Genomic DNA, 25,398 nt, shown 5'->3' on the forward strand with positions numbered 1-25,398 from the left:
AAAAAGTAATAACATGATTAAAATCCGTACATGGCTTTGTTGGGATAATGCAGCATAACCGATAACGCGTTTCACGCTCCCATAGAGCTCTTACTCATAGCTGGTTTGTACAAAAGTGATCACGACTTATATACACATAATTTGTCTACCACATGACTACATATTGATTATCTGATTCTAAACAGCTGATCGTTAGTCTGTGTGGGATTATTTTTTTTTTTTTGGCATGGATGTGATTGGATGTGCATCCTATAGTGAAATCACTAATGAAGACATGAATATATAAATGAAATGTGTTCATGTTGACGAATGTCAACATATATGAATGATAAAAAATTCTTTTCAAGGTTTTCGAAAAAACATATTTGTTATTTTCCAAAATCACAAGAATGAGATGGGTGCTGGAATTTGACGTTCAAACGTATAAATTATCATACGGATAGGCGCAAGTATGGGCAAACTATGTGAACTGGTGGCTGCGGTATAATGTAAATGGTGTATAGAGTGAAAATTTTTTTATTATTATTTATATTTTTACCTTTATGTGGTTTAATCTTTTATATATTTTTTATATATATGCACCATACACACATATTCAGTTTTTTTTTTTTTTTTTTTTTGACACCGCTAGTGGTGTTGGATGCACATCTTTTTACCACATGCATATAGACCCAATTTTCACTCTATACACCATTTACATTATACCGCAGCCACCAGTTCACATAGTTTGCCCATACTTGCGCCTATCCGTATGATAATTTATACGTTTGAACGTCAAATTCCAGCACCCATCTCATTCTTGTGATTTTGGAAAATAACAAATATGTTTTTTCGAAAACCTTGAAAAGAATTTTTTATCATTCATATATGTTGACATTCGTCAACATGAACACATTTCATTTATATATTCATGTCTTCATTAGTGATTTCACTATAGGATGCACATCCAATCACATCTATGCCAAAAAAAAAAAAATCCCACACAGACTAACGACCAGCTGTTTAGAATCAGATAATCAATATGTAGTCATGTGGTAGACAAAATATGTGTATATAAGTCGTGATCACTTTTGTACAAACCAGCTATGAGTAAGCGCTCTATGGGAGCGTGAAACGCGTTAGCGGTTATGCTGCATTATCCCAACAAAGCCATGTACGGATTTTAATCATGTTATTACTTTTTCAATAAAGAGGATTTTATTTTTCACTTTTCCAATCCGGAGTGCGGCTGTTCAGATTTTTCCATCACACACATACCATTGGAATAGCAATTGCCGGCACCTGGGGCTCTCACAATCATCCACACAGCGGAGGACGGGAAGCTTGAACCCGGTCACCTAGAGCGGTGGTAACTATCTTGTTCATCACAGGCCCCCCGCTATGGATCACGGTTGTGGATGATGGCTGATACTGTATATACCCACTGGTCTGCTTTTTGAAACTCTTTTTATTGCTATTTCCTATGCACCCTACAGGAGTAAGTTATTTAGAATTTAGTAATTTAGTAATGCTGTTACGTACCTGGTAGAAGAGCCTGATACGATGAGGAAGGCCTCTCTTGCACCTCTGACTTGGGGCCCTTGATAGAGTATACAGGTAGCGCAAGAGTGCAGATTGGCACGAGTGCCTGATGGTCTTACTAGCCACAGGACAGGATCTCTTGGTCAAGCAGTGGATGGTCATTGGTGAATCTTAGCAAGCAGAGATGCCATGCAGCAGCTGATGAGCAGTAGGCAGGAACAGGCTTGCACTGCAACAGCAAGAAGGTGAACTGCAGGCAGGTAGCAGGCAGATGGAGAACAGGCACCAGTGGATAACAGGCAGATGCTTGCAGCTTGGAAATCCAGTAAAGACTGGAACAGGATCAGATGAGCCGGGTCATACACAGGCAGACAGATAAGGTACAGATGCGGAAGCAGGAGCAAAGTTACAGTACAGGCCACGGTACAAATTAGCAAAGTAGCAGTAATGGGCATAGGCAGAAGCAAGGTCAGGGACAAGCCTGGGTCGATGCAGGCGGAGTTCAAGCACTGTCAAGGCAAGCTGGGTCAGTAACTGGAGACAGATGCAGAGTAACAGGTTGCAGGTTAGCATGGGAATGCTGTAGACAAGACAGCACTGATCCCGAGTTTACAAATGAAAATATATGGGATGATGGTACATTGAAATAGGATACTAATTCAGGCCCATATGCCCAGCTTTTAAACTTAACAGCCGGGAGTGTCTTAGTAACATCCTAGCAACAGGTTTAGATGGGAGAGATACCACCTCTGAGAGTTTTTCAACCAGGCTTTCAGTGGCTTACACTAAAAGCTGGGGCATGAATAAATTTTAGTCAAAGCTGCATGGTTTGTTTTTACCCTCAAGGGCCACTTACCTGCCCAGGCTATTGTTTGGTCAAAGTGAACTAACATTTTAAAGATTCTGTAGTAAAGTTCAATTCAGTCTGATAAAAAACGGCACTATCAGTGGCGGCTGGTGCTCAAAATTTTTTGGGGGGCACAAACAAACTAAACAATTCAGAAAAAAACCCTACCAATTGCAGCCTCACTGTGCCCATCAAACGCAGCCACTGTGCAATCAAACGCCGCCACTGTGCCTTCAAACGCCGCCAATGTGCCCATCAAACGCAGCCAATGTGCCCATCAAACGCAGCCACTGTGACCATCAAATGCTGCCACTGTGCCATCAAATGCTGCACTGTGCCATTAAACGCTGCCACTGTGCCCATCAAATGCTGCCACTGTGCCCATCAAATTCTGCCGCTGTGCCATCAAATGCTGCCACTGTGCCCATCAAATGCTGCCACTGTGCCCATCAAATGCTCCCACTGTGCCCATCAAATGCTCCCACTGTGCCCATCAAATGCTGCCACTGTGCCAATAAAATGCTGCCACTGTGCCCATCAAATGCTGCCACTGTGCCCATCGAATGCTGCCACTGGGCCCTCCCGACTGTGACGGGCAGTGTCCTCCATGTCCTAGATGTCTTCTCCTGTCTTCTCTTCCTGTCCTCTCCTATAATTGGATGCCTGATAGGCGTCCAAACACAGTGCCTGTCGTTTCAGCCAATCAGGTTACGGGTAACAGACCCGAGCACCTGATTGGCTCAGAGGCGGTTCAGTGTTAGGAAAACAAATATTCATTTGCTTTTCTAACACAGCTGGGTGAACTGTGAACGCCAAGCATGGCGCTTGCTGTTTACCTTTTTTTTACACCTATTAGAGCCTATGGCTCTAATCAGGTGCTTCAAAAACACCCCCCCCCCGTCCCTGTAATTCAGTCGCCCGGCACCCGAAAAGGAGCCGGGCACCTGAATACGGGGTGGATGCGGCGGCCATGGATAGATTCATGCAATGCATGAATCTATCTATTGGTGATAGAGGGGGTGGCTGGAGAGAGGGCGCGGCGCCCGTGTGCCTTTATGGACGCACCGCCACTGGGCACCATACAGGCTTTTGAAACTGATTTAAAAAAAATCTATAGCTCTTTTGTAAAGCTTAATTAGGTTCTCCTCTGTGGTTGGGAATAAGGCTGGGTCTGTGTTGTTTATATTAGATTTTGTGTATTTGTATTTTCAACCTATAAATTCCTTCAACAACGATAAGGATTTTCTTCCAAGCTCGATGGCTGCGTGGCTGACCTCTGATCACAGCTTCCCGTAGTAACTTTTCTAGGTTCTTCATATCTAAAAACAAAATACAAAATATTTAAATTTAAACAAAAAAATGTAGTCAAAAAATATTTATTGAAGTTGATATCCATCAACTTTTTACATTTTTATACTTCAAAGTATTACCTCGAATGTGTAAAAAAGGAACAGCTCATACCAAAAGATGAAACTATGACCCAAATGTGCCAAAAGAATATATACATCCTGAAGACCTTACCCTGCTACTCCGGTGGCCTCTGGGTTACCTCTTAAAGAAGCTATGGACTGATAAGTATCTGTATCTCTTTACCTCACCATGGCTTATGGGCACTTATAGCCTTCACTATTGGATGAGCATGTAAGCAGGTTGTGTTAATGCTGGTTTAGAGTTAGCGTTTGGCCCAGGCTGGGGTAAAGGGTTAAAAAATAGTTTGCTCAGTTCCAAGGCTTTTTGGTTACAGGCAGCCTACCTGTGGTATAAAAAGAGGGAGGTGCAGGGCTCTTGGTCAGTTCTTGTGTGCTTGGCGGGACCCCATTCTGTTACTGGGATTGAGGTAACAGAGGTACGCTGGACTGGTGGATTGGGCGCAGACTCAGTACGTTCCTCCTAATGCAACATCTACCAAGTTACAGTGTGTAGGTACATGGGACAGCACTTTTCAGAAAAACTCTATATTTTACAGTAACTACTGTACACAGTGAAAGCTCATCAGTTAAGGAACCACCTTAATGTTAGATTTTTCGAATGACCCCAGACTCTGCCTGGTCCCGGGCATTGATGAGTGTGCTCTGGGCAAAAGGAGGACGAAGTAGGCCCTGCCCACAAGCAATTGAACTTTCTATGTATAGATCTGCCCGATTCCCTTTATATTCTACATGTAGGGACTTTTTCTTTTCTACTTTGATGTTCAAGATCACTTACACGAGGATTGTTCCTGATGCAGAATGGCGTCTCTGGTAGCATTTGTTCTGGCTAGTACATTGGACTAGATGGTTATGTGAAGCCCCCTTGGCTTACTTGATTCTATGGTTGAGTTCAGGTATATATTATACCGGAGTAATCTTTTTCTATTTTGACCATATGGAACTACATACATAAGCTTTTGTATATGGAAGTTAATCATGCTACCGGACGATTCCTAAACAGCCTCTTTTTCTAAACATGAGTCATGATCTATTGGCTTTTTCAGCCCACATAATTCATATGACAGTGTTCAAGTTATATTGAACATACTGTACATCAATTACTGTGGATTGTGCGGACTGTCACCCATATTCAAATATGATGTGAACTTATATGATGATTATTCATTGGGCCCACATATTTACCAGATCTAGAAGGGCTAGTAGACATATTCTTGCCCAAGATCTCTCTTGTTTTTGTTTATCCTTTTTTTTTTTTTTTCTTTCTTTTAATTATTATATTTTATATATATATATATATATATATATATATATATATATATATATATATATATTTATATGGCATGCCATTGCTGAGCCTATCATCTACTAGGACCCCCAGGTCCTTTTCCATCCTAGATTCCCCCAGAAGTTCTCCCCCCAGTGTATTGATTACATTCATATTTTTGCCACCCAAATGCATTATTTTACATTTTTCTACATTGAACCTGCATTTCCATGTAGTTGCCCACCCCATTAATTTGTTCAGACCTTTTTGCAAGGTTTCCACATCCTGCGGAGAAGTTATTGCCCTGCTTAGCTTAGTATCATCCGCAAATACAGGGTTTGAACTGTTTACCCCATCCTCCAGGTCGTTTATGAACAAATTAAATAGGATTGGTCCCAGCACAGAACCCTGGGGGATCCCACTATCCACCCCTGACCATTCTGAGTACTCCCCATTTATCACCGCCCTCTGAACTCGCCCTTGTAGCCAGTTTTCAATCCATGTACACACCCTATGGTCTATGCCAGTGTTTCTCAACTCCAGTCCTCAAGGCGCCACGACAGGTCAGGTTTTCAGGATTTCCCTTAGACGAAACGGCTGTGGTAATTACTAAGGCAGTGAAGCTGATCAAATCACCTGTGCAAAATAATGGAAATCCTGAAAACATGACCTGTTGGGGCGCCTTGAGGACTGGAGTTGAGAAACACTGGTCTATGCCAACAGACCTTATTTTATACAATAAACATTTATGGGGAACTTTGTCAAATGCTTTTGCCAAATCCAGATACACCACATCTACGGGCCTTCCTTTATCTTGATGACAACTCACCTCCTCATAGAAGGTTAATAGATTGGTTTGGCAAGAACGATTCTTCATGAATCCATGCTGATTACTGCTAATGATATCGTTCTCATTACTAAAATCTTGTATATAGTCCCTTATCATCCCCTCCAAGAGTTCACATACTATTGATGTTAGGTTACCTGGTATGTAATTCCCAGGGATGTATTTTGGGCCCTTTTTAAATATTGGTGCTACATTGGCTTTTCTCCAATCAGCTGGTACCACTCCAGTCAGTAGACTATCAGTAAAAATTAGGAACAATGGTCTGGCAATTACTTGACTGAGTTCCCTAAGTACCCTCGGGTGCAAGCCATCTGGTCCCGGTGATTTATTAATGTTAAGTTTCCCAAGTCTAATTTTAATTCTGTCCTCTGTTAACCATGGAGGTGCTTCCTGTGATGTGTCATGAAGATAACCATTGCAGTTTTGGTTACTGAAGCCCCCTGATTCCCTCATGAAGACTGAGGAGAAGAATAAATTCAATACCTTTACCATCTCCCCATCCTTTATAACCAGATGTCCTTCCTCATTCTTTATGGGGCCAATATGGTCTGTCCTCCCTTTTTTACTGTTTACATACTTAACCGCTTCTGGTCCAGCCGCCGCAGTTTTACTGTGGCAGGTTGGCTCCCCTGCGCGAAACCACGTTACTGTACGTGGTCTCGGGGGTCTGGATAGCAGGCGTGCTGCTATCGTGACCAGGAGACACAGAACAGGGACGAGTGTGTATAAACACACACTTCACTGTTCTGTTTTGACAGGAGTGACAGATCGTGTGTTCCTATTAGCTAGGAACCAAGATCTGTCAATTCCTGTAGTTAGTCCCTCCCCCTTCAGTTAGAATCATCTCCCAGGGAACACAGTTAACCCCTTCACCGCCCCCTAGTGTTAACCCTAGTATTAACCCCTTCACTGCCAATGACATTTTTACAGTAATCAATGCATTTTTAATCGCACTGATCACTGTATTAAGGCTAATGGTTCCAAAAAAATTGTCCAATGTGTCCGCCATAATGTCGCAGTCACGATAAAAATGGCAGAGCTCTGCCATTACTAGTAAAAAAATTAAAAAATAATAATAAAAATGCTATAAATCTATCCCCTATTTTGTAGACGCTATAACTTTTGCACAAACCAATCAATATACGCTTATTGCGATTTTTTTTTTTTACCAAAAATATGTAAGAATAAAAAAGATAAATATAAAAATAAATAAAATAAAAGAATACATATCAGCCTAAACTGAGGAAAAAAATTGTTTTTTTTATATATTTTTGGGGGGATATTTATTATAGCAAAACATAATGCGTTTTTTTCAAAATTGTCGCTTCTTTTTTTGTTTATAGCACAAAAAATAAAAACCGCAGAGGCGATCAAATACCACCAAAATAAAGCTCTATTTGTGGGGAAAAAAAGAACATCAATATTGTTTGGGTACAACATCGCACGACTGTGCAATTGTCAGTTAAAGCAACGCAGTGCCGAATCGCAAAAAGTGCTCTGGTCAGGAAGGGGGTAAATTCTTCCGGGGCTGAAGTGGTTAAAGAATTTCTTGGGATTTTTTTGCTCTCCTCTGCTATGTGTTTTTCATGTTCTATCTTAGCCGTCCTTATTGCACCCTTACATTTCTTGTTGCATTCTTTATAAAGTCTGAATGATGATGATGATCCCTCAACCTTGTATTTTTTGAAGGCCTTCTCCTTTGCTTTTATATGCATTTTTACATTGGAGTTAAGCCATCCAGGACTTTTGTTCCCTCTTTTTGGGATGCATTGGCTAATGCCCTTATTTCATATGCTCTTAAAGCAAACCCATCTCCCCTTTGTGTTCTTTGTTCCTAAGATTTTATCCCAATTTATGCCTTCTAGCAAGGTTCGTAGTTTAGGGAAGTTGCCTCTTTTGAAATTCAGTGTCTTTGTATTGCCCTTATGTTTCCTATTTCTGTGATTTATACTGAAGCCAATTGACCTGTGATCGCTGTTACCTAAATTGCCCCGTATTTCTACATTCGTGATCAGGTCTGTATTGTTGGTAATCAGTAGATCCAGTAACGCTTTATTTTTAGATGGTGTAGTAAGGAGGGGTTTGGGTTCCTGGAGGACTGGGCCGACTTCTCAGTCAATAACCAGTACTACTAAAGCAATGGCAACCTTACATTTTGCACAGCAGTATTCACCCTCGATCGGATGATCAAGGAACGCATACATGCCGCAAGATGTACAGCGAGTCGCCTCTCCACACCCGCCGGACATCGTACCTATTAAATTTAATGAGGATTGGGGATTATACCCTGTCCAAATTACATAACAACTAGCTTCCTGACACTAATACTCAACAAGACAATACACAGGTACTCAACAAGACAATACACAGGTAATCAACAAGACAATACACAGGTACTCGCAGAACTACGTGCACTCGCAGACCTACGCACACTCGCAGACCTATGCGCACTCGCAGACCTACACGCACTAGCAGAACTACGTGCACTCGCAGACCTACGTGCACTCGCAGACCTACGCGCACTCTCAGACCTATGCACACTCACAGAACTACGCGCACTCGCAGACCACTCGCAGAACTACGTGCATTCGCAGACCTATGTGCACTCGCAGGCCTAAATATAAAGATGAAAATGAGAAATAAAGTTACTGGTCGGTTTGGATAAAAGGAAAATTTGATGGAATAGGTCTTAGGTGGGTAAATACCTAAGTGTGTACCTTGTTGTAAAAAAGGTGAAAAGGATGCATAAAATGAACTAGATGCAACAGTGATACATGTCTATACATATAAATACACATACACATGCACACGTCGCCGCTGGGGGATAACTATACCAATAGATAGAAGGTTACAGCAATGAGTATACATGAGTTGTGAATGTTATTCAAATAAAGGTTGGCTTGTTATTTGAATGGGAAGATAATAACGGTTTTGGAGAATTCATGAATAAAAATTACCAGGAAGAGGAGATTTTGAAAAAAAAAAAATACCGTATATACTCGCGTATAGGCCATCCCTAATATAAGCTGAGGCACCTAATTTTACAACAAAAAAACTGGGAAAATGTATTGACTCAAGTATAAGCCTAGGGTGGGAAAATGCAGCAGCTACTGGGTAAACAATGCCCATCTGCAGCCTCACTGTGCCCATCTGCAGCCTCACTGTGTCCATTTGCAGCCTCATTGTGCCCATTTGCAGCCTCATTGTGCCCATCTGCAGCCGTACCTTTGATTACTAAAACAGCGGGTATCTCCCGCTGTGTTATGCAGTCTGTTCGGCCATCCATTGTAACAAAGCCCCGCCTTCTCCTCATTCGTGATAGACAGAACACTGATACAGTTTTGCAGCATTGTATCAGTGTTCCTCTATCACGGACGAGGAGGAGGCAGGGCTTTGTTACAATGGACAGCCGAACAGACTGCATAACACAGTGGGAGACACCCGCTGTTTCAGTAAACAAAGGTACGGCTGCAGATGGGCATGACACAGCGGGAGACACCCGCTGTTTTAGTAATCAAAGGTACAGCTGCAGATGGGCACCCTCACTTGAGTTTAAGCCGAGGGGGGGTTTTTCATCCTAAAAAATGTGCTGAAAAACTCAGCTTATACTCAAGTATACACGGTATATATAATTACCAGGAAGAGGAAAATTTTGAAAAAAAAACAAAAAACAAAAAAAAAATTACCAGGAAGAGGGTAATTTGGAAAAATAAAATAAAAAAATTGGGACATGAAGTAGAAATGTTATATATAAGAAAAAATGGGAATATGGAAAAGGAACATACTAGATCAGTTCTGGCGAACCTTGGCACCCCAGATGTTTTGGAACTACATTTCCCATGATGCTCATGCATTGAGCATCATGGGAAATGTAGTTCCAAAACATCTGGGGTGCCAAAGTTCGCCATCACTGTACTAGATAATCTTAATGAAAGACATTATTAAAAATTACTTATAGTATAATAATATCGTGACTGTAGCCATAGATGAGTGAATAAACGAGTGAGTTAATTAATCAATCAATTAGTACGTACCCATGAAAGGATATATATAGAGAGACGGTATATAGATATATAGTTGCACATGGCAAATTACACATGTGTGGGAGCAACTGCGTTTATGTCTGCTGTTGCAAACCAAATACCCTGTGCGCATAACAAGAAGCGTGCATGTGAAAATGCCCTGGGGATGTATTTTCGGGGACAGCATGAACTGGGGAAAGTGGAGGGGGGAAGGAAGGAGTGGGAAGGGGGGGCCCTGGGGATCATCCAGTGGAAGGGAGGAAGATTAGATGACAGTGCTGACTTCCAACTCTTCATTCAGGCCTTCAGATGAGAGACTGTTGAGTTTGAATATTCAATAAATCAATTGGGCACACAGTTTTTTAAATCTTTCTCCATCAGGTAGGGAATGGGGAATAGATTGAATGGCTGTGACCTTCAGTAATGCAGGGTTTCTGTCAAAGAAATGGCCGTGTTGTGGGCAATTCCGCCAGTAACCGTCATGGTGGCAGGCGAGTCTAGTGAGCACGCCTTGATCTTGTGGGAACACCCCTCCGGCCTATTTAAACCTGCCACTGACACTTGCAGTTTGCTGGATTATCAAACAGCTCCTGTGTTCCTGTGCCTTGTATACTCTGAAGACCCCTGCTTGACCTCTGCTCAGCTTGACCTGTGTTCCTGTTCATCTCCTCGCTCTGACCCCGGCTTGGCTGACTACTCTCCGATCTTCTGCCCTCTGTGTATGACCCGGCTTGTTCCTGTACCTCTCTCAGACTGTCTTTTGGTATCTGACCCCTGGCCTGGCTGCGGACCCTGTTCCTGGTTTACCCTGCTGTTACTGTTCAAGACTTCTCTCCGCACGGCTCTAGCTACTTACAGCCAACCAGCCAGCTTGCAGTATCCCTGGCAACCCGTGCACCTCTGTGCATCGCATTCCCTGTACCCAAATCCAGGGACGCTCTGCACTCAGCCGCAAGGGGTGCCCTCTCAGCAACCCGGCCTCACACTACAGACTTGGCAGTTTCTTTCATGGTGGGCTAGAAAGTCTTGGAATACTGCATTTGGGGTAGAGTTCTTTTAGACTTCTCCTGTGTTCCCCAAATCTGGTACGAAGAGGTCTAATGGTACATGAACAATCGAACATGTTAGGAATTCATCACTGGCAAAAGTAATGCCTTTTTAGTCGGAAAAGGTCTTTTGTCCATGGGTCACATGTGCACAAGTAAGGCACTTTTTGTCTTTTGTTTCGGATCATTGCACAGGATCACCTAATGTTTATCGAAGGTCTTTTTGATGGCCTAGTGCTTATTATTATATTTGGGGATGAACATGGAACCTTTGTGAGTAGGAGATGGGTCTACTTTGTAACTTTCCGCGATCATGTTATCCTCAGAGTGAGACTCAATTGAATATTTTTGGAGATATTTTTGAAATGTTGAATTGATGTCTTCTTCTTGATGACCTTTCTCCAGGAACGTTTTGCAAAGGACTTGACCTGAGCTTTGTAGTCATCAATAGAGCCGCAGTTGTGTTTTAAACGGCAAAACTGACTATATGGTATGATGTTAATACATTTTTTGTGGTGGCAACTTTTCTTGTGTAGATAGGAGTTCCCAGCGATGGGTTTGAAGTGAGTCCTTGAACGTAATCGTATACCAAAGGGATTGTTATGGCAATATAGGAGACATTTTTGAATGAGGTCTAGGTCTCCTTGCCAGATGACGATGACGTCATCAATGTATCTTCCATAATAGACCATGTGACATGAAAAGGGATTCTCAGCCCAGATGTGGAGATCCTCCCAGTATGTCATGAAAAGGTTGGCGTAGCTAGGGGCAAAGCTAGCCCCCATAGCTGTTCCTCTGATCTGCAAATAGTATTCCTGTTCAAACTCAAAATAATTGTGATGAAGAATGAACTTGATGGCTTGAAGAATAAACATTGCTTGTGTGGGATGTAGGGTTTCTTCTTTGCCTAGGAAGTAACTGACCGCCTTTAATCCAATATCATGTGGAATGGATGTGTAGAGCAAGGTGACATCTAACGAGAACCAAAAGGTACCTGGTGTCCCAAGTATATTGATCCAGTAGGTGGCTTGAATCCCGTATATAAGCTGGAAGTCATTGAACAATAGGTTGGAGGAAAAAATCTACATAGTCAGATAGGTGGCTGGTGAGGCTATCTATAGCTGCTATGACAGGTCTCCCAGGAGTATAGAGTGGGTCCTTATGGACTTTAGGTAAGTAGTACAAATACGGGGTGGCAAAGAAGTTGGGACATAGAAATGATCTTTCACTGGGATTCAGAACCCCATCATCAGGAGCTGTGTCTACTATGAGTTGAAGTCAAGACGATCGACTACCAACCACCAACATACCACAAGATGATCGAAAACCCACTTATGCCAGCAAGACCAACAGAAGGCTCATCATGAATGCACTAAGGACCAAGCCTCTCCCAAACGATCAGATGATATGAACAACTACATCATGAAAGGAGCCCGACCAAGAGACCAAACATCTAAGAAAGGTTTTTTAGGGAGCACTCCCCTCTCACTAGCAATAAAGAGACGGCTAGTAAAACCAGACGAGGTTGCAGAGGAGGCAACAAAAAGAATCAGACACAACACCTCCCTCCGATCAACTGTGAAAATCTTCAACCTGTCTTCGAGTTCTTTATTAGAATCTGAACTCTCCTTATTACATAAAGGACTCAATTTTGCTCCATCAGTCCCCCCCCAACTTATTCAACTTATTTAAGGACCTGAACAGGTTCATATGCTCACTCTCCATCATCAGGTTCTATTACAATCAGGGGAGCAACAACCAACAAAAATCCATTCTTATCCCTAAAGAAGAAAGAGATACTTCATAACTCATGGAGCCCTTGGAATCCCAAGATGTCATTTCTCTGGACATCCCACAAGAGCTATGGACAGAACAGGATCAAGGAGATCTATCCAATATGGAATACCCAGACCTAGAGGACCCCAGGAAAATGATTGAGACAGGTTTCAGACCTGTATCCAAGTTCTATCCTTATCAGGATAAAGGACCATACGTGGAAACCTTCTACTCCTTGGTCTACAAAGAACTAAAAAATATTTGTACTCAAAAGAATGAGCTCCTCTTCCTAGACCTTGAACTTTTTCATGACAAAGATTGTAAAATACGTTCAAGGACATCAATTCAGCCTTTCAAAAATATCTCCAAAAATATTCAATTGAGTCACACTCTGAGGATAACATGAACGCGGAAAGTCACAAGGTAGACCCATCTCCTACTCACAAAGGTCCCATCACCAAATATAATAATAAGCACTAGGCCATCAAAAAGACCCTCGATAAACATTGGGGGATCCTGTGGAATGATCCAAAACTAAAGACAGCTCTCCTCGCTTCTTCTTGTCAAACTTTTTTTGTTATATTCCTATGCTCTGGACAGTTTCCTGTAATAGTTTATTGTTTGTGGAAAAGAAATCCATTGTCTCAGAGACCGAGGGAATAGCACACTCAGGTATAGTACTGGGCAGAAAGGATGGGTGGAAGCCGTAGTCGGCAAAAAACAGAGTCTGCTTGATAGCAGAATGAAGAGAGTTATTGTAAGCAAACTCGCCCATAGGCAGTAATGAGACAAAATCATCCTGTGAGAAAGAAGAGAAGCAACTGAGATATTGCTCCAAGGTTTAAATTGGTCTCTCCGTTTGCCCATTCGTCTGGGGGTGGTACGCAGAAGTAAAAGCCAACTTGATCTCAAGGGATCCGCATAGAGGCTTCCAGAACCTGGAGGTAAACTGGACACCGCGGTCAGACACAATGTTGGCTGGGACTCCGTGTAGCCTCACTATTTCTCTAATAAAGATCTTCGCAGTCTCCATAGCCGAGGGTGTTCCTTTCATAGGCAGAAAGTGAGCCATTTTGGACAGCCTGTTCACTACCACGAAAATGGTGGAAAAACCTTCTGCCGGGGGGAGTTCCACGATGAAATCCATCAAAATCATTTTCCAATGTCTCTCAGGGACGGGTAATGGCCTCAATAGACCCCAGGCTCTTGTCCGCCTATTCTTGCTTCGGGAGCAGGTGTTACATGACTCTTCGTAACTTTTGCAATCACTCACCAGCTGAGGACACCAGAACGTGCGTTGTATCAACTCAGCCGTCTTCAGAGCACCGAAGTGTCCAGCTAACTTATGGTCATGGCAGAGCTCCAGCACTGCTACCCTTAGGTTCTCAGGGACCCCAATTATACCCTGGTGCCAAATTAAACCATCCTGCACCCTTACGCTGGTTTCAGGAGACGGGGCCAACTCAGCAGACGCTTTCTTGATTCGGGATATAAGATGATCCCCTTGAAGCAACAGGAAGTTTCCCTAAGGGAGGATGGTGTCCGGGAGTGTGGATTTCTCAGGGTCATTGAACATACGGGAAAGAGCAACTGGTTTAATATTCTTTGACCCTGGTCTGTACGTGATGTGGAACAGGAATCTTGTAAAAAGAGTCCCCACCTTGCCTGTCGTGGTTTCAGACTCTTGGCAGTGCTCAGATATTCCAAGTTTTTATGGTCTGTGTAGATGTGCAGCACCCTCGAGTAGATAACGCCGCTCCTCTAATGCGGCCTTGATGGCAAAAGCTCTCGATCTCCCACATCGTAATTCTTTTCCGCTGTGGATAATTTGCGAGAGAAGAAAGTCACAGGATAGAGAAGAGCCTTAGCTGCTTGCCGCTGGGACAGCACAGCCCCTACTGAGATTTCTGAAGCATCAACTTCGAGGACAAACGGTAAGGCAGGGTCAGGGTGCTTCAGGATGGAAGCTGAAGTGAACAACTCCTTAAGTTTTTCAAAGACGGATTGTGCTTTAGAGGACCAGAAGAATCGGGTTCCTTACTTAGTCAGTTCAGTAATGGGAGCAATTATTGCGGAAAATCCCCTGATAAATTTCCGATAAAAATTGGCAAAACCGATAAAGCGCTGAACCCCTTTTTTATCTGTGTGTTACGTACCTGCCGGATGAGCCTGAGGTGCAGTGGGAAGGCTTTCTCGTACAACCCCGGCTCAAGGGCCACCGGTGTTGCAACAGTGGCCACAAGAGCCTGGCGGTGTATGGGTGCCTGGTTCGTCTTTGGTCTTGTCAGTTCAGATGGTGTAGCAGGAAACAGGAAGCAGGCTGGTAGGTGCAGGGCTGAGGAGACACTGAATACGTAGTCAGACAATCCGGGTTTGGTAACAGATGATCAGATGTAGATATAGACGACAGGCAGAGAATGGTCAGGATACGGGTATAGTTCGGCAACAGGATATTAAGCAGTGTAGAGTGGAGCGTGGTTACAAGGCAGGCCGGGGTCAGGATAACAGGGATCAATCGTAGTCAAACAAGCCGGGTCAAACACAGGAAAGAGATTGGATCACAGGAACAGGAAGTCATGGAAACAGGTATGAGCTGCAGATCAGACAGCAAAGACACAGTGTTGCTGAGGTGTTTAAATAAGGCAGCCTGTTGCCAATCACTGAAATCAGTCTGCACTATTTTAACCCCTAGGTGGCAGATCCATGACATTGCCCCCCCCTTACGGGCAACCTCCGGGTGCCCAACAGGTCTCTCTTCTGTGGATGACTGCGAAAAAGGCATTAACTAAGTCTCTGGCGTGCACATCCTGTTCAACTTCCCAAGAGTTATCCTCCGGGCCACAACCTTTCCACTTAACCAGACGACGTCAGAGTGTGACGAAACGTACGTTGGGCGTGCTGACGCGCTGACGTGCTGCATCTACCGTCTGCAGGATGGGCGTTCGCTTCTAGCCGGCCGGCTATATGTGCTTTTGTTTATCCATCTAAGTGTAAGTGCGTTTTTAAGAGTTTTTTAATAAAAGGTGAAAGCAGGATTACGCTATGTTGCTCTTCTTCTCTCTTTGGTGTACCTCCCTCGAGATTTATCCCTAGCCAGGGGTCACATCTCTACAATACAGTGACTACTGGATAATTGGGGAACAGCGTGCTTACTCCAAGCGAAGGTGGTGTTTTTTCCTTTTGGTGGTCCCTTCCTGAAAGGCCCCGACCGGGTTAAGGTCGCAAGCTTCTCTAAGCTTGCCGTTTGGTAAGCGCGCATTCCTATCAATACCACAGTGGTGCGGTGAAGGACACATTGATTTATTTATTTGTATTCCCACCTGTGAAGGACACATTGATTTATTTATTTATATTCCCACCTATCTACGTTTCTCAATATATCTATTATCTGAAACTGATTCTGGATAGGACCTTTTACCTCCTTGGTTACTATGAACTTTAATATGAACTTTGGAACTAATCCTAATTTTGGGTCTAATATTCATTTTATCTGATTTGGTTTATATCATACAAACCTTTGTTATCACAGCGCTGCTCTTTATTGTATAATTTGTATGTGTGTATCTCACTTTTAGCGGCTGCTTTTATATATATTTACTCACTGATTTGTCATTTTGGGTTTTTTCATTTTTATTTTATTTTTTCATTATGTTCTTATGTACTAATTTTTATATGTAGCGCGGTGGTTTGCCCTTTTCTTATAACCAGGTACTGTACCTGATTCCTTCTACTCCTACAAACTATGATGGCCTCCACCTCATACTCCTCTTCGCCATTGATGGTCACAGGTTCCGGTGGCCTGGATACTCTATCTGGAAAAGAGTCAGGGACTTCGGGTTTCAAGAGAGAAACATGGAAGACAGGATGTATCTTAAGTGAATCAGGTAAAGATAATTCATAAGCAACCTCATTAAGTTTTTTCTTGACTGGGAATGGTCCCACAAATTTAGGTGCCAGTTTCTTTGAGGGACATGCCAACCTGAGATTCGTAGTAGACAGCCATACTTGATCTCCCAGGTAGAGAATCAGTTCACCTCTTCTTTTGCTGTGAAAAGCCGTCTTTTGCTTGCTGTTTGTGCCTTGGTAACGGCTTCTTGAAGCAACTTATTTTTGAAGTTGAGGAAATCCACTGTGTCTTGGACAGCAGGAACTGTGGTCTCCGGAATAAAGTCGGGCAAGAAGGATGGGTGAAAACCATAATTTGCAAAGAAGGGTGACTGACCTGTGGCAGAGTGAGTGGCATTATTGAAGGCAAACTCCGCCAGTGGTAGCAGCAATACCCAGTCATCCTGGAAAAAAGTGGTCAAGCATCGGATATACTGCTCCAACGTCTGACTGGTCCTCTCTGTCTGTCCATTGGTCTGGGGATGGTAGGCGGAGGACAAGGTTCTTTCGATTTGAATGGCTTCGCACAGAGTTTTCATGAATCGGGAAGTGAACTGAATCCCCCGATCGGAGACAATGTTCATAGGGACTCCATGAAGCCTCACAATCTATCTGATAAACACTTGAGCTGTCTCCATGGCTGAGGGAGTACTCTTCAGAGGCAAGAAATGGGCCATTTTGGACAATCGGTCCACTACCACGAAGATGGCTGTGCATCATTCCAATGGGGGAAGTTCCACAACGAAATCCATGGCTATCATTCTCCATGGTCTGTCAGGGACTGGCAGTGGCCAAAGTAGACCTCAGGCTCGGTTCTTTGTACCCTTGCTCCGGTTGCAGATTGCACTGGAATTCACATACCTCTTACAGGTTTCTTCCAGGTCTGGCCCTCAGAATGTGCGTTTCAGGAGATCAAGCGTCTTGTGGACCCCGAAATAAACTGCTAGGGGATGATCATGACACAGACCCAAAATGGTTATACATAAACATTCAGGCACCAATACCTTGCTTCCGTTAAACAGCAATCCTTCCCGGAGTGTCAGCGTGACCCCTGGAGGGCTAGGAACACCTGTTGAAGCCTGCTTCATTTGGTTGAGGAGGCTGACCTGTAAAAGTAAGAAGTTATTTTCAGAAAGATGGTATCTGCCACTGGTGGTTCCTTGGGGTCATCAAACATATGAGACCGTGCATCTGGTTTGACATTCTTCGAGCCCGGCCGGTAGGTAATGTGGAACACAAATTGGGAAAAGAACAGGGCCCAACGTGCTTGACGTGGCTTTAGGCGTTTAGCAGTCCTCAGGTACTCAAGATTTTTGTGGTCAGTATAGACCAATATGGGATGTGCTGCTCCCTCCAGGAGGTACCTCCACTCTTCTAAAGCCGCCTTTATGGCCAGTAATTCTCGGTCCCCAAAGTCATAGTTTCTCTCTGCTGGAGAGAGCTGTGGGAAAAAAAGGCTACTGGATGCATCAGATCCTTAGGGCCTTGGCGTTGGGAGATGACTGCTCCAATAGTGACTTCAGATGCATCTACTTCTAGTGTATACGGCAGAGACGGGTCTGGGTGACTAAGAACAGGTGCTGAAGTAAACAGTCCCTTCATGGTATCAAATGCAGCTTGTGACTCGGGTGTCCAATGGAAGCGGAGGTTCTGTTTAGTCAGCTGTGTGAGAGGGGTTATGATAGCAGAGAAGCCCCTAATGAACCTCCTGTAAAAGTTGGCAAATCCTACGAAGCACTGCACCCCCTTCTTGTCGGTAGGTGCAGGCCAGTCTAAGATAGCAGAGACCTTTTCAGAGTCCATCTTGATCCCTTCAGGAGAGATTATCAGTCCCAGGAATTGGATGCTGCTTAGTTCAAACTTGCATTTTTCACCTTTAGCATATAGTCCGTGTTGGCGGAGCCAGCTCAGCACCCTTTTGACATGACCTCGATGAGAGCCTAGAGAAATGGAAAAAATCAGGATGTCATCTAGGTAAACAATCAGAAATATATCCAGAAAGTCTCAGAATATGTCATTGACAAAGTGTTGGAAGGTAGCCGGGGCATTGCATAGTCCAAAGGGCATCACCAGGTATTCATAATGGCCAAATCGGGTGCGAAAGGCCATCTTCCACTCATCCCCTTGATGGATGCAGACTAAATTGTAGGCCCCCCGTAGATCTAGTTTGGTGAAAATGGTTGCCAACCTTAATTTTTGAAATAGTTTGGGTACTAGAGGGAGAGGATACCGGTTTTTAACTGTAATTTTGTTGAGCTCCTGATAGTCCACACAAGGTCGTAGGGAGTGGTCTTTTTTCTCAACGAAAAATATTCCTGCTCCTGCTGGGGAGGTAGAGGGTCGGATGAACCCCTTTTTCACGTTTTCTTGGATATACTCTTTTAGTGCCTCCTGTTCTCGTTCAGCGAGGGGGAAGATTCTACCGAAAGGGATTTCAGACCCTGGAAGCAGTTCAATTGGGCAGTCGTATGGCCGATGCGGGGGAAGAATGTCAGCCCCTCGCTTACTAAAGACATCCAGGAACTCATGGTAGGGTTCAGGTACAAATTGCCGCACCTCAGACTTAGAGTCCACACAAAGTAGTATTGTAGAAGAAGCTGGGGACCTTGGTAGGCAGTGTTCCTGGCAATAGGCTGAGTGGAAGTTGGTTCTCCCTGTGGCCCAGTCAACTCGTGGATTATGCGCCTGCAGCCAGGGTAGACCCAGAATAACAGGGAATAGCGGGGAAGAAATGACATCGAGGATTAGGATTTCCTTATGTTGGGAGGAAGCCAACACTGGTAAGGGAAATGTCTCTTGGGTCACAGGTCCAGACTTGATACATGACCAGTCAGCTAGAAAAACAGAAAGTCCTTGTGCTTCAGGTTTCAAGGGGATGCGTTTTTGTGTTGCAAAGGTTAGATCGATGAAGCAACTGCAGGCCCCCAGAATCAATGATCGTGGTAACTGGCACTTCCCTTTCTGGCAGCTAGAAAGAGATGGGAAGGGTTAGGTTGGTGGCATTGGTAGATGAAGAAAAGTTATTAACTGAAGAAAACATCCGCCACTTACGTGTCTTGGTTGGACAGGAACGTATAGTGGCTCGCTTCCCCACAGTATAGGCAGAGGTTGTTCTGTCATCGGTGCAGGCGTTCCTCCGAAGACAGAGAGGGGCTTAATAGGCCAATTTGCATAGGCTCCGGTGCTTCGGTGGCAGTAGTAACAGGAGCTGGCTGAACTAGAGTGAAGCTAACAGGTGCGGAGTGAGTAGGAGCTGGGATCCGGGGCATCATCCAGATTGGACGTGGCTGCTGGCTGATCTTTCGGATCGTCGCTCATGGAGCCGACGATCAATTTGAATGGCCAGTGTGATAAGGGCCTCCAGGGTATTTGGGACTCTGACACGTGCCAATTCGTCTTTCAGACCTTCTGATAACCCCAAGTGGAACTGGTGTCACAGGGCTGCGTCATTCCACTGTGTGTCTGCACTCCAGCGTCTAAAGTCTGTAACATAATCTTCGGCCATTCTGCGGCCTTGCTGGAGTGCATGAAGGGCAGCCTCTGCTGTGGTGGTTCGTTCCGGGTCGGCGTATAATTCAGCCATCGCGCCGAAGAAGGCAGACATGGACTGTAATAATACATCATTCTTCTCCAACATCCGATGAGCCCAGGACTGGGGCTCACCCTGAAGCAGTGATATGTTGAATCCTACTTTGGTGGCTTCAAGGGAGAAAGTTCAAGGTTTCAGGGCGAAGTACAGTTCACATGCGTTAAGGAAGGATCAAAATTTTCCCCGGTCACCTGAAAATCTCTCTGGTGCTGGAACTCTGGGTTCAGGTGGCAGCATCACCACTGAGGTTGCTGCAGTGACAGTCCCTGAGGCAGAAGGCGCAGCAGTGCTTGCTGGTGTAGCTAGAGTCTGTACACGTTGTTCCAGTTGCATATAACCCTCCTGTAGAGATTTGACTGCTTGAGTAAGGGCTGCAAGGTGATGACAGATGTCATCCATGGCCGATTTCCCACTTGCAGTCTCAGACATGTCTGAGCCCGTCTGATACTGTTACGTACCTGCCGGATGAGCCTGACGTGCAGTGGGAAGGCTTTCTCGTACAACCCCGGCTCAAGGGCCACCAGTGTTGCAACAGTGGCTGCAAGAGCCTGGCGGTGTATGGGTGCCTGGTTTGTCTTTGGTCTTGTCAGTTCAGATGGTGCAGCAGGAAACAGGAAGCAGGCTAGTAGGTGCAGGGCTGGGGAAACACTGAATACGTAGTCAGACAAGCCAGGTTTGGTAACAGACGATCAGATGTAGATATAGACGACAGGCAGAGAATGGTCAGGATACAGGCAAAGTTCGGCAACAGGATATCAAGCAGTGTAGAGTGGAGTGTGGTTACAAGGCAGGCCGGGGTCAGGATAACAGAGATTAATCGTAGTCAAACAAGCCGGGTCAAACACAGGAAACAGATCGGATCACAGGAAGTCACGGGAACAGGTATGAGCTGCAGATCAGACAGCAAAGACACAGTGCTGCTGAGGTGTTTAAATAAGGCAGCCTGTTGCCAATCACTGAAATCAGTCTGCACTATTTCAACCCCTAGGTGGCAGATCTATGACACTGTGGGAGCAGGCCGGTCCAGGATGGCAGTGACTTTCTGAGGATCCATTTTGATGCCTTCGACAGAAATGATTAGCCCTAAGAACTGGATAATCTGAAGTTCAAATTGGCACTTTTCCGGGTAGGCATAAAGGCCATGCTGTCTGAGTCAGCTTAAAACATTTCGGACTGGTCTGTGATGGTCATCTACTGAAGAGGAAAAGATCAGGATGTCATCCAGGTATACAATGACGTACAAATCCAGATAATCACGGAAAATGTAATTGACAAAGTGTTGGAACGTGGCCGGTGCGTTACATAATCCAAAAGGCATAACAAGGTACTCGAAGTGCCTGAATCGGGTACGGAAGGCCGTTTTCCACTCGTCTCCTTCTCGAATGCGAATTAGGTTGTAGGCTCCCCGGAGATCTAACTTAGTAAAGATAATTGCAGACCCCAGCCTTTAAAAAAAGTTCAGGTACAAAAGGCAGTGGATAACGGTTTTTGATGGTAGTCTTGTTTAATTCCCAGTAGTCTATGCAGGGACATAATGAATGATCCATTTTTTCGTCAAAAAAGATGACGAATAAAACCCTTCTTTAGGTTGCCGTCAATATAGTCCTTTAGTGTGCCCAACTCCTGCTCAGTTAAAGGAAAGATTCTCCCAAAGGGCACTTCAGTACCAGGTAGTAATTCAATGGGGCAGACGTAAGGCCTATGAGGGGGAAGAGTTTCTGCCCCCTTCTTGCTAAACACGTCTAGAAAGTCAAGGTATGGTACTGGAATTGACTACCGTAATTCAGTGTCCGCGTCAAGGCAGAGAAGTTGTGAGGTTTCAACTGAAGTTCCTTGCAAACAGTACTGCTGGCAGTAGCTGGAAAGGAATTTGATCTCTCCAGTGGCCCAGTCAATGCCGGGATTATGGGCTTGCAGCCAGGGCTTCCCCAAGATGATGGGAAACAGCGGTGAGGAGATGGCATCCAGGCATAAAAGTTCCTGAGGATGGGGAGCCATGGGGACCAGCAAAGGGACAGTCTCCTGAGTGACGGGACCAGATTTGATGATGGAGCCATCAGCAAGGTGTACAGCCAGTTCCCGGGTCTTTGGTTGGAGAGGGATGTGGTGGTTGGTTGCAAATGCTAAGTCTATGAAGCAACTGCATGCTCTGGAATCAATTATGATGGAAACTGGGATATTCTTTCCTGGGAGCTGCAATATGATTGAAAGAGCAAGGTGAGAAGCTGAGAAGCTGAGTTAGGTAAAACAGGTGCACATATTGAAGAGACTGGAAGGCACTTACGCATCTTAGTAGGGTAAGACCTCACGTAGTGCCCGGGTTCCCCACAGTACATACAGGTTGTTGAGCCGTCTGCACTGTCGTTCTTCCAGGGTGAGGGAAACACAAAGTAGGCCCAACTGCAAGGGCTCGGAGGTATCAGAAACCGGAGCAGCTGGAATGGGTGGAGTTCATTTGGGAAAGCTGGGAACTTTGGGAAGCATCCAGGTGGGCCGGTATTCCAAAGGGAAAGCTGGGTCATCAGGAGATCAAACGTATATGGCAGGTAAACAGGTGCACGGAACACAGGGAGCTGCAGATCAGACAGCACCGGACTGGCGTGCACCTCCAGTTTAAATAGACTAATTGGCGCCAAGTGCCGCGCGCGCACCAGTACGCACCCGCGCGCGCACACCAACGTGCACCATAGCGTGCGCACCAACGCGCACCGGCGCACACGGGCATGCACCAGAGCGGCCAGCACTGCGTCTTCCACGTGGACTTTCCTGACAGCCACGAGTGGAAAACTGCGTTTAATACCAAAACAGGCCATTATGAATACCTTGTAATGCTTTTTGGCCTTTGTATTGCCCTGGCAGTTTTCCAGGAATTTATTAACGATGTCCTCCGAGATTTGTTGCAGTTATGTGTAGTGGTTTATCTCAATGATATCCTCATATTTTCCAAGTCCCTGGAGAGCCACCACACAGATGTCTGTCGTGTGCTTCAGAAACTAAGAGAGAACAATCTCTATTGTAAATTGGGGAAGTGCGAATTCCATCAAGAACAAGGTAAATTCCTGGGTTATGTCATTTCCACTGCTGGTTTTTCGATGGACCCAAAGAAACTTTCAACAGTCCTAAAGTGGCCCCAACCCGTGGGTTTACGCCCTCTGCAGCGTTTTCTTGGCTTTGCCAACTATTATCGGAAGTTTATTCGTAACTTCTCGTCTCTGGTCAAGCCCTTGACTGATATGACCAGAAAGGACGGTAACCCACAGAGTTGGTCTCCGGAGTCCATTAAGGCCTTTGAGAGTCTCAAGGCAGCCTTTGTTTCTGCTCCTGTGTTGGCACATCCTGATCCTACGTTATCTTTTATCCTTGAGGTTGATGCTTCTGAGACTGGAGTTGGCGCCCTTCTGTCTCAACGTCTTACTTGTGAGAGCGCTATGCATCCTTGTGGCTACTTTTCCAAGAAATTGTCACCTGCGGAGTGCAATTGTGAGATTGGTGACAGAGAGCTGTTAGCGATCATTTTAGCCCTGAAAGAATGGAGACATCTCCTTGAAGGTACCACTGTGCTGGTTCTCATTCTTACTGACCATAAGAATCTCACATTCTTGTCTGAGGCTAAACGCCTCTCTCCCAGAAGGGCGCAATGGGCTCTTTTCTTTTCTAGTTTCAATTACATCGTCTCATTCTTACTCGGTACTAAGAATGTAAGGGCTGATGCTTTGTTACGACAATTTTCACCACCTCCAAGATGGTGTCGGTTACGGTTCCTGTGATTCCTCCTGATCGTATTCTGGCTACGGTTCGCACCAGTCTCACTTCTCCTTTGGGTGACAAAATTCTTGCTGCTCAGGTCCCTGCTCCTCCTGAGAAACCTTGTGACCGCTGCTTTGTCCCAGAGAGTCTCTGTACTGCCGTGCACCAGACTTACCATTCTCCCAAGGCTGCTGGCCACCCTGGGAAGAATCAACTCTTTTGGGCCATTTCCCAACAATTCTGGTGGCCTAGTCTACATGCTGATGTAACCGTCTTCGTAGCTGCCTGTTCCGTGTGTGCTCAGAGTAAGACTCCACGACACCTTCCAGTGGGCCTCCTACAACCCATACCCAATGGAGAGAGGCCCTGGACCCACCTGTCTATGGATTTCATTGTGGAATTACCCAACTCCCAGGGCAACACAGTTATCCTTATGATGGTTGACCGGTTCTCGAAGATGTCCCATTGTATTCCACTTAAGAAGTTGCCCACTTCTAAGGAACTGGCTTCGATTTTTGCTCAGGAGATCTTTTGCTTACATGGGCTACCCAATTTGATTGTCTTGGACAGGGGTAGTCAGTTTTTGTCCCGTTCTGGTGAGCCTTTTGTGCACAGTTGGGAATTCAGCTTGCTTTCTCCTCTGCGTATCACCCGCAGTCTAATGGGGCCACAGAACAAGCCAACCAGTCCTTGGAGAAATTCCTACATTGCTATATTTCTGACCATCATAACAACTGGTCAGACCTCTTACCGTGGGCGGAGTTTGCTCACAATAGTGCCTTGAATTCTGCTTCCAGATTGTCCCCATTTATGGTGAACTATGGTTTCCAACCTTCCATGTTGCCTGACTCATTTGTTCTGCAGAGTATTCCTGCGTTAGAGGAGCATCTCCGTGGTCTTCGTTCCACTTGGGCACAAGTCCAGGAGGCTTTGCGACATGCTAATGATAGGTACAGACTTCATGCTGACCGCAGACGCCTGCCTGCGCCTTCCTACCAGGTTGGGGACAGGGTCTGGCTGTCACCTTGCAACATCCGACTTCGTGTTCCTTCTCTGAAGTTCGCACCTCGGTTTATTGGGCCTTTCTGTATTCTTCGTAGGATTAACGCAGTGGTTTATGCATTAGACCTTCCTTCTAATATGCGTATCTCGAATGTATTTCATGTCTCCTTATTAAAACCTTTGGTCTGCAACCACTTTACCACCTCTGTGCCTCATTCTCACCCTGTACAGGTTGAGAACCATGAGGAGTATGAAGTACAGTCCATTGTTGACTCCTGTAGGTTCTGTGGGCGCATACAGTACCTGATGCATTGGAAAGGGTATGGCCTGGAGGAACGCTCTTGGGTCTCATCCTCGGACCTACATGCCCCTGTCCTCTTCCGTGATTTCCATAGACGTTTTCCCCTCAAGCCTGGTGGTCC

General features: G+C 44.9%; 1 protein-coding gene across 3 annotated transcripts in view; it reads right to left on the reverse strand.

Moving 5' to 3' along the window:
- The window catches only part of LOC141140774 (serine palmitoyltransferase 3-like), a 129,147-nt gene that overhangs the window by 34,534 nt on the left and 69,215 nt on the right, over positions 1 to 25,398 (reverse strand). For all 3 annotated transcript variants that reach the window (XR_012243998.1, XM_073628261.1, XM_073628263.1), the window contains one exon: positions 3,582 to 3,687. Coding sequence is in view for 2 of the 3 variants with exons in the window: in XM_073628261.1 (XP_073484362.1) it covers positions 3,582 to 3,687 (106 nt within the window). In the remaining variant the exon portion in view is untranslated. The remainder of the gene's footprint in view (positions 1 to 3,581; positions 3,688 to 25,398) is intronic.

This window comes from Aquarana catesbeiana, linkage group LG04 (genome assembly GCF_042186555.1).
Source record: "Aquarana catesbeiana isolate 2022-GZ linkage group LG04, ASM4218655v1, whole genome shotgun sequence".
NCBI lineage: Eukaryota > Metazoa > Chordata > Amphibia > Anura > Ranidae > Aquarana > Aquarana catesbeiana.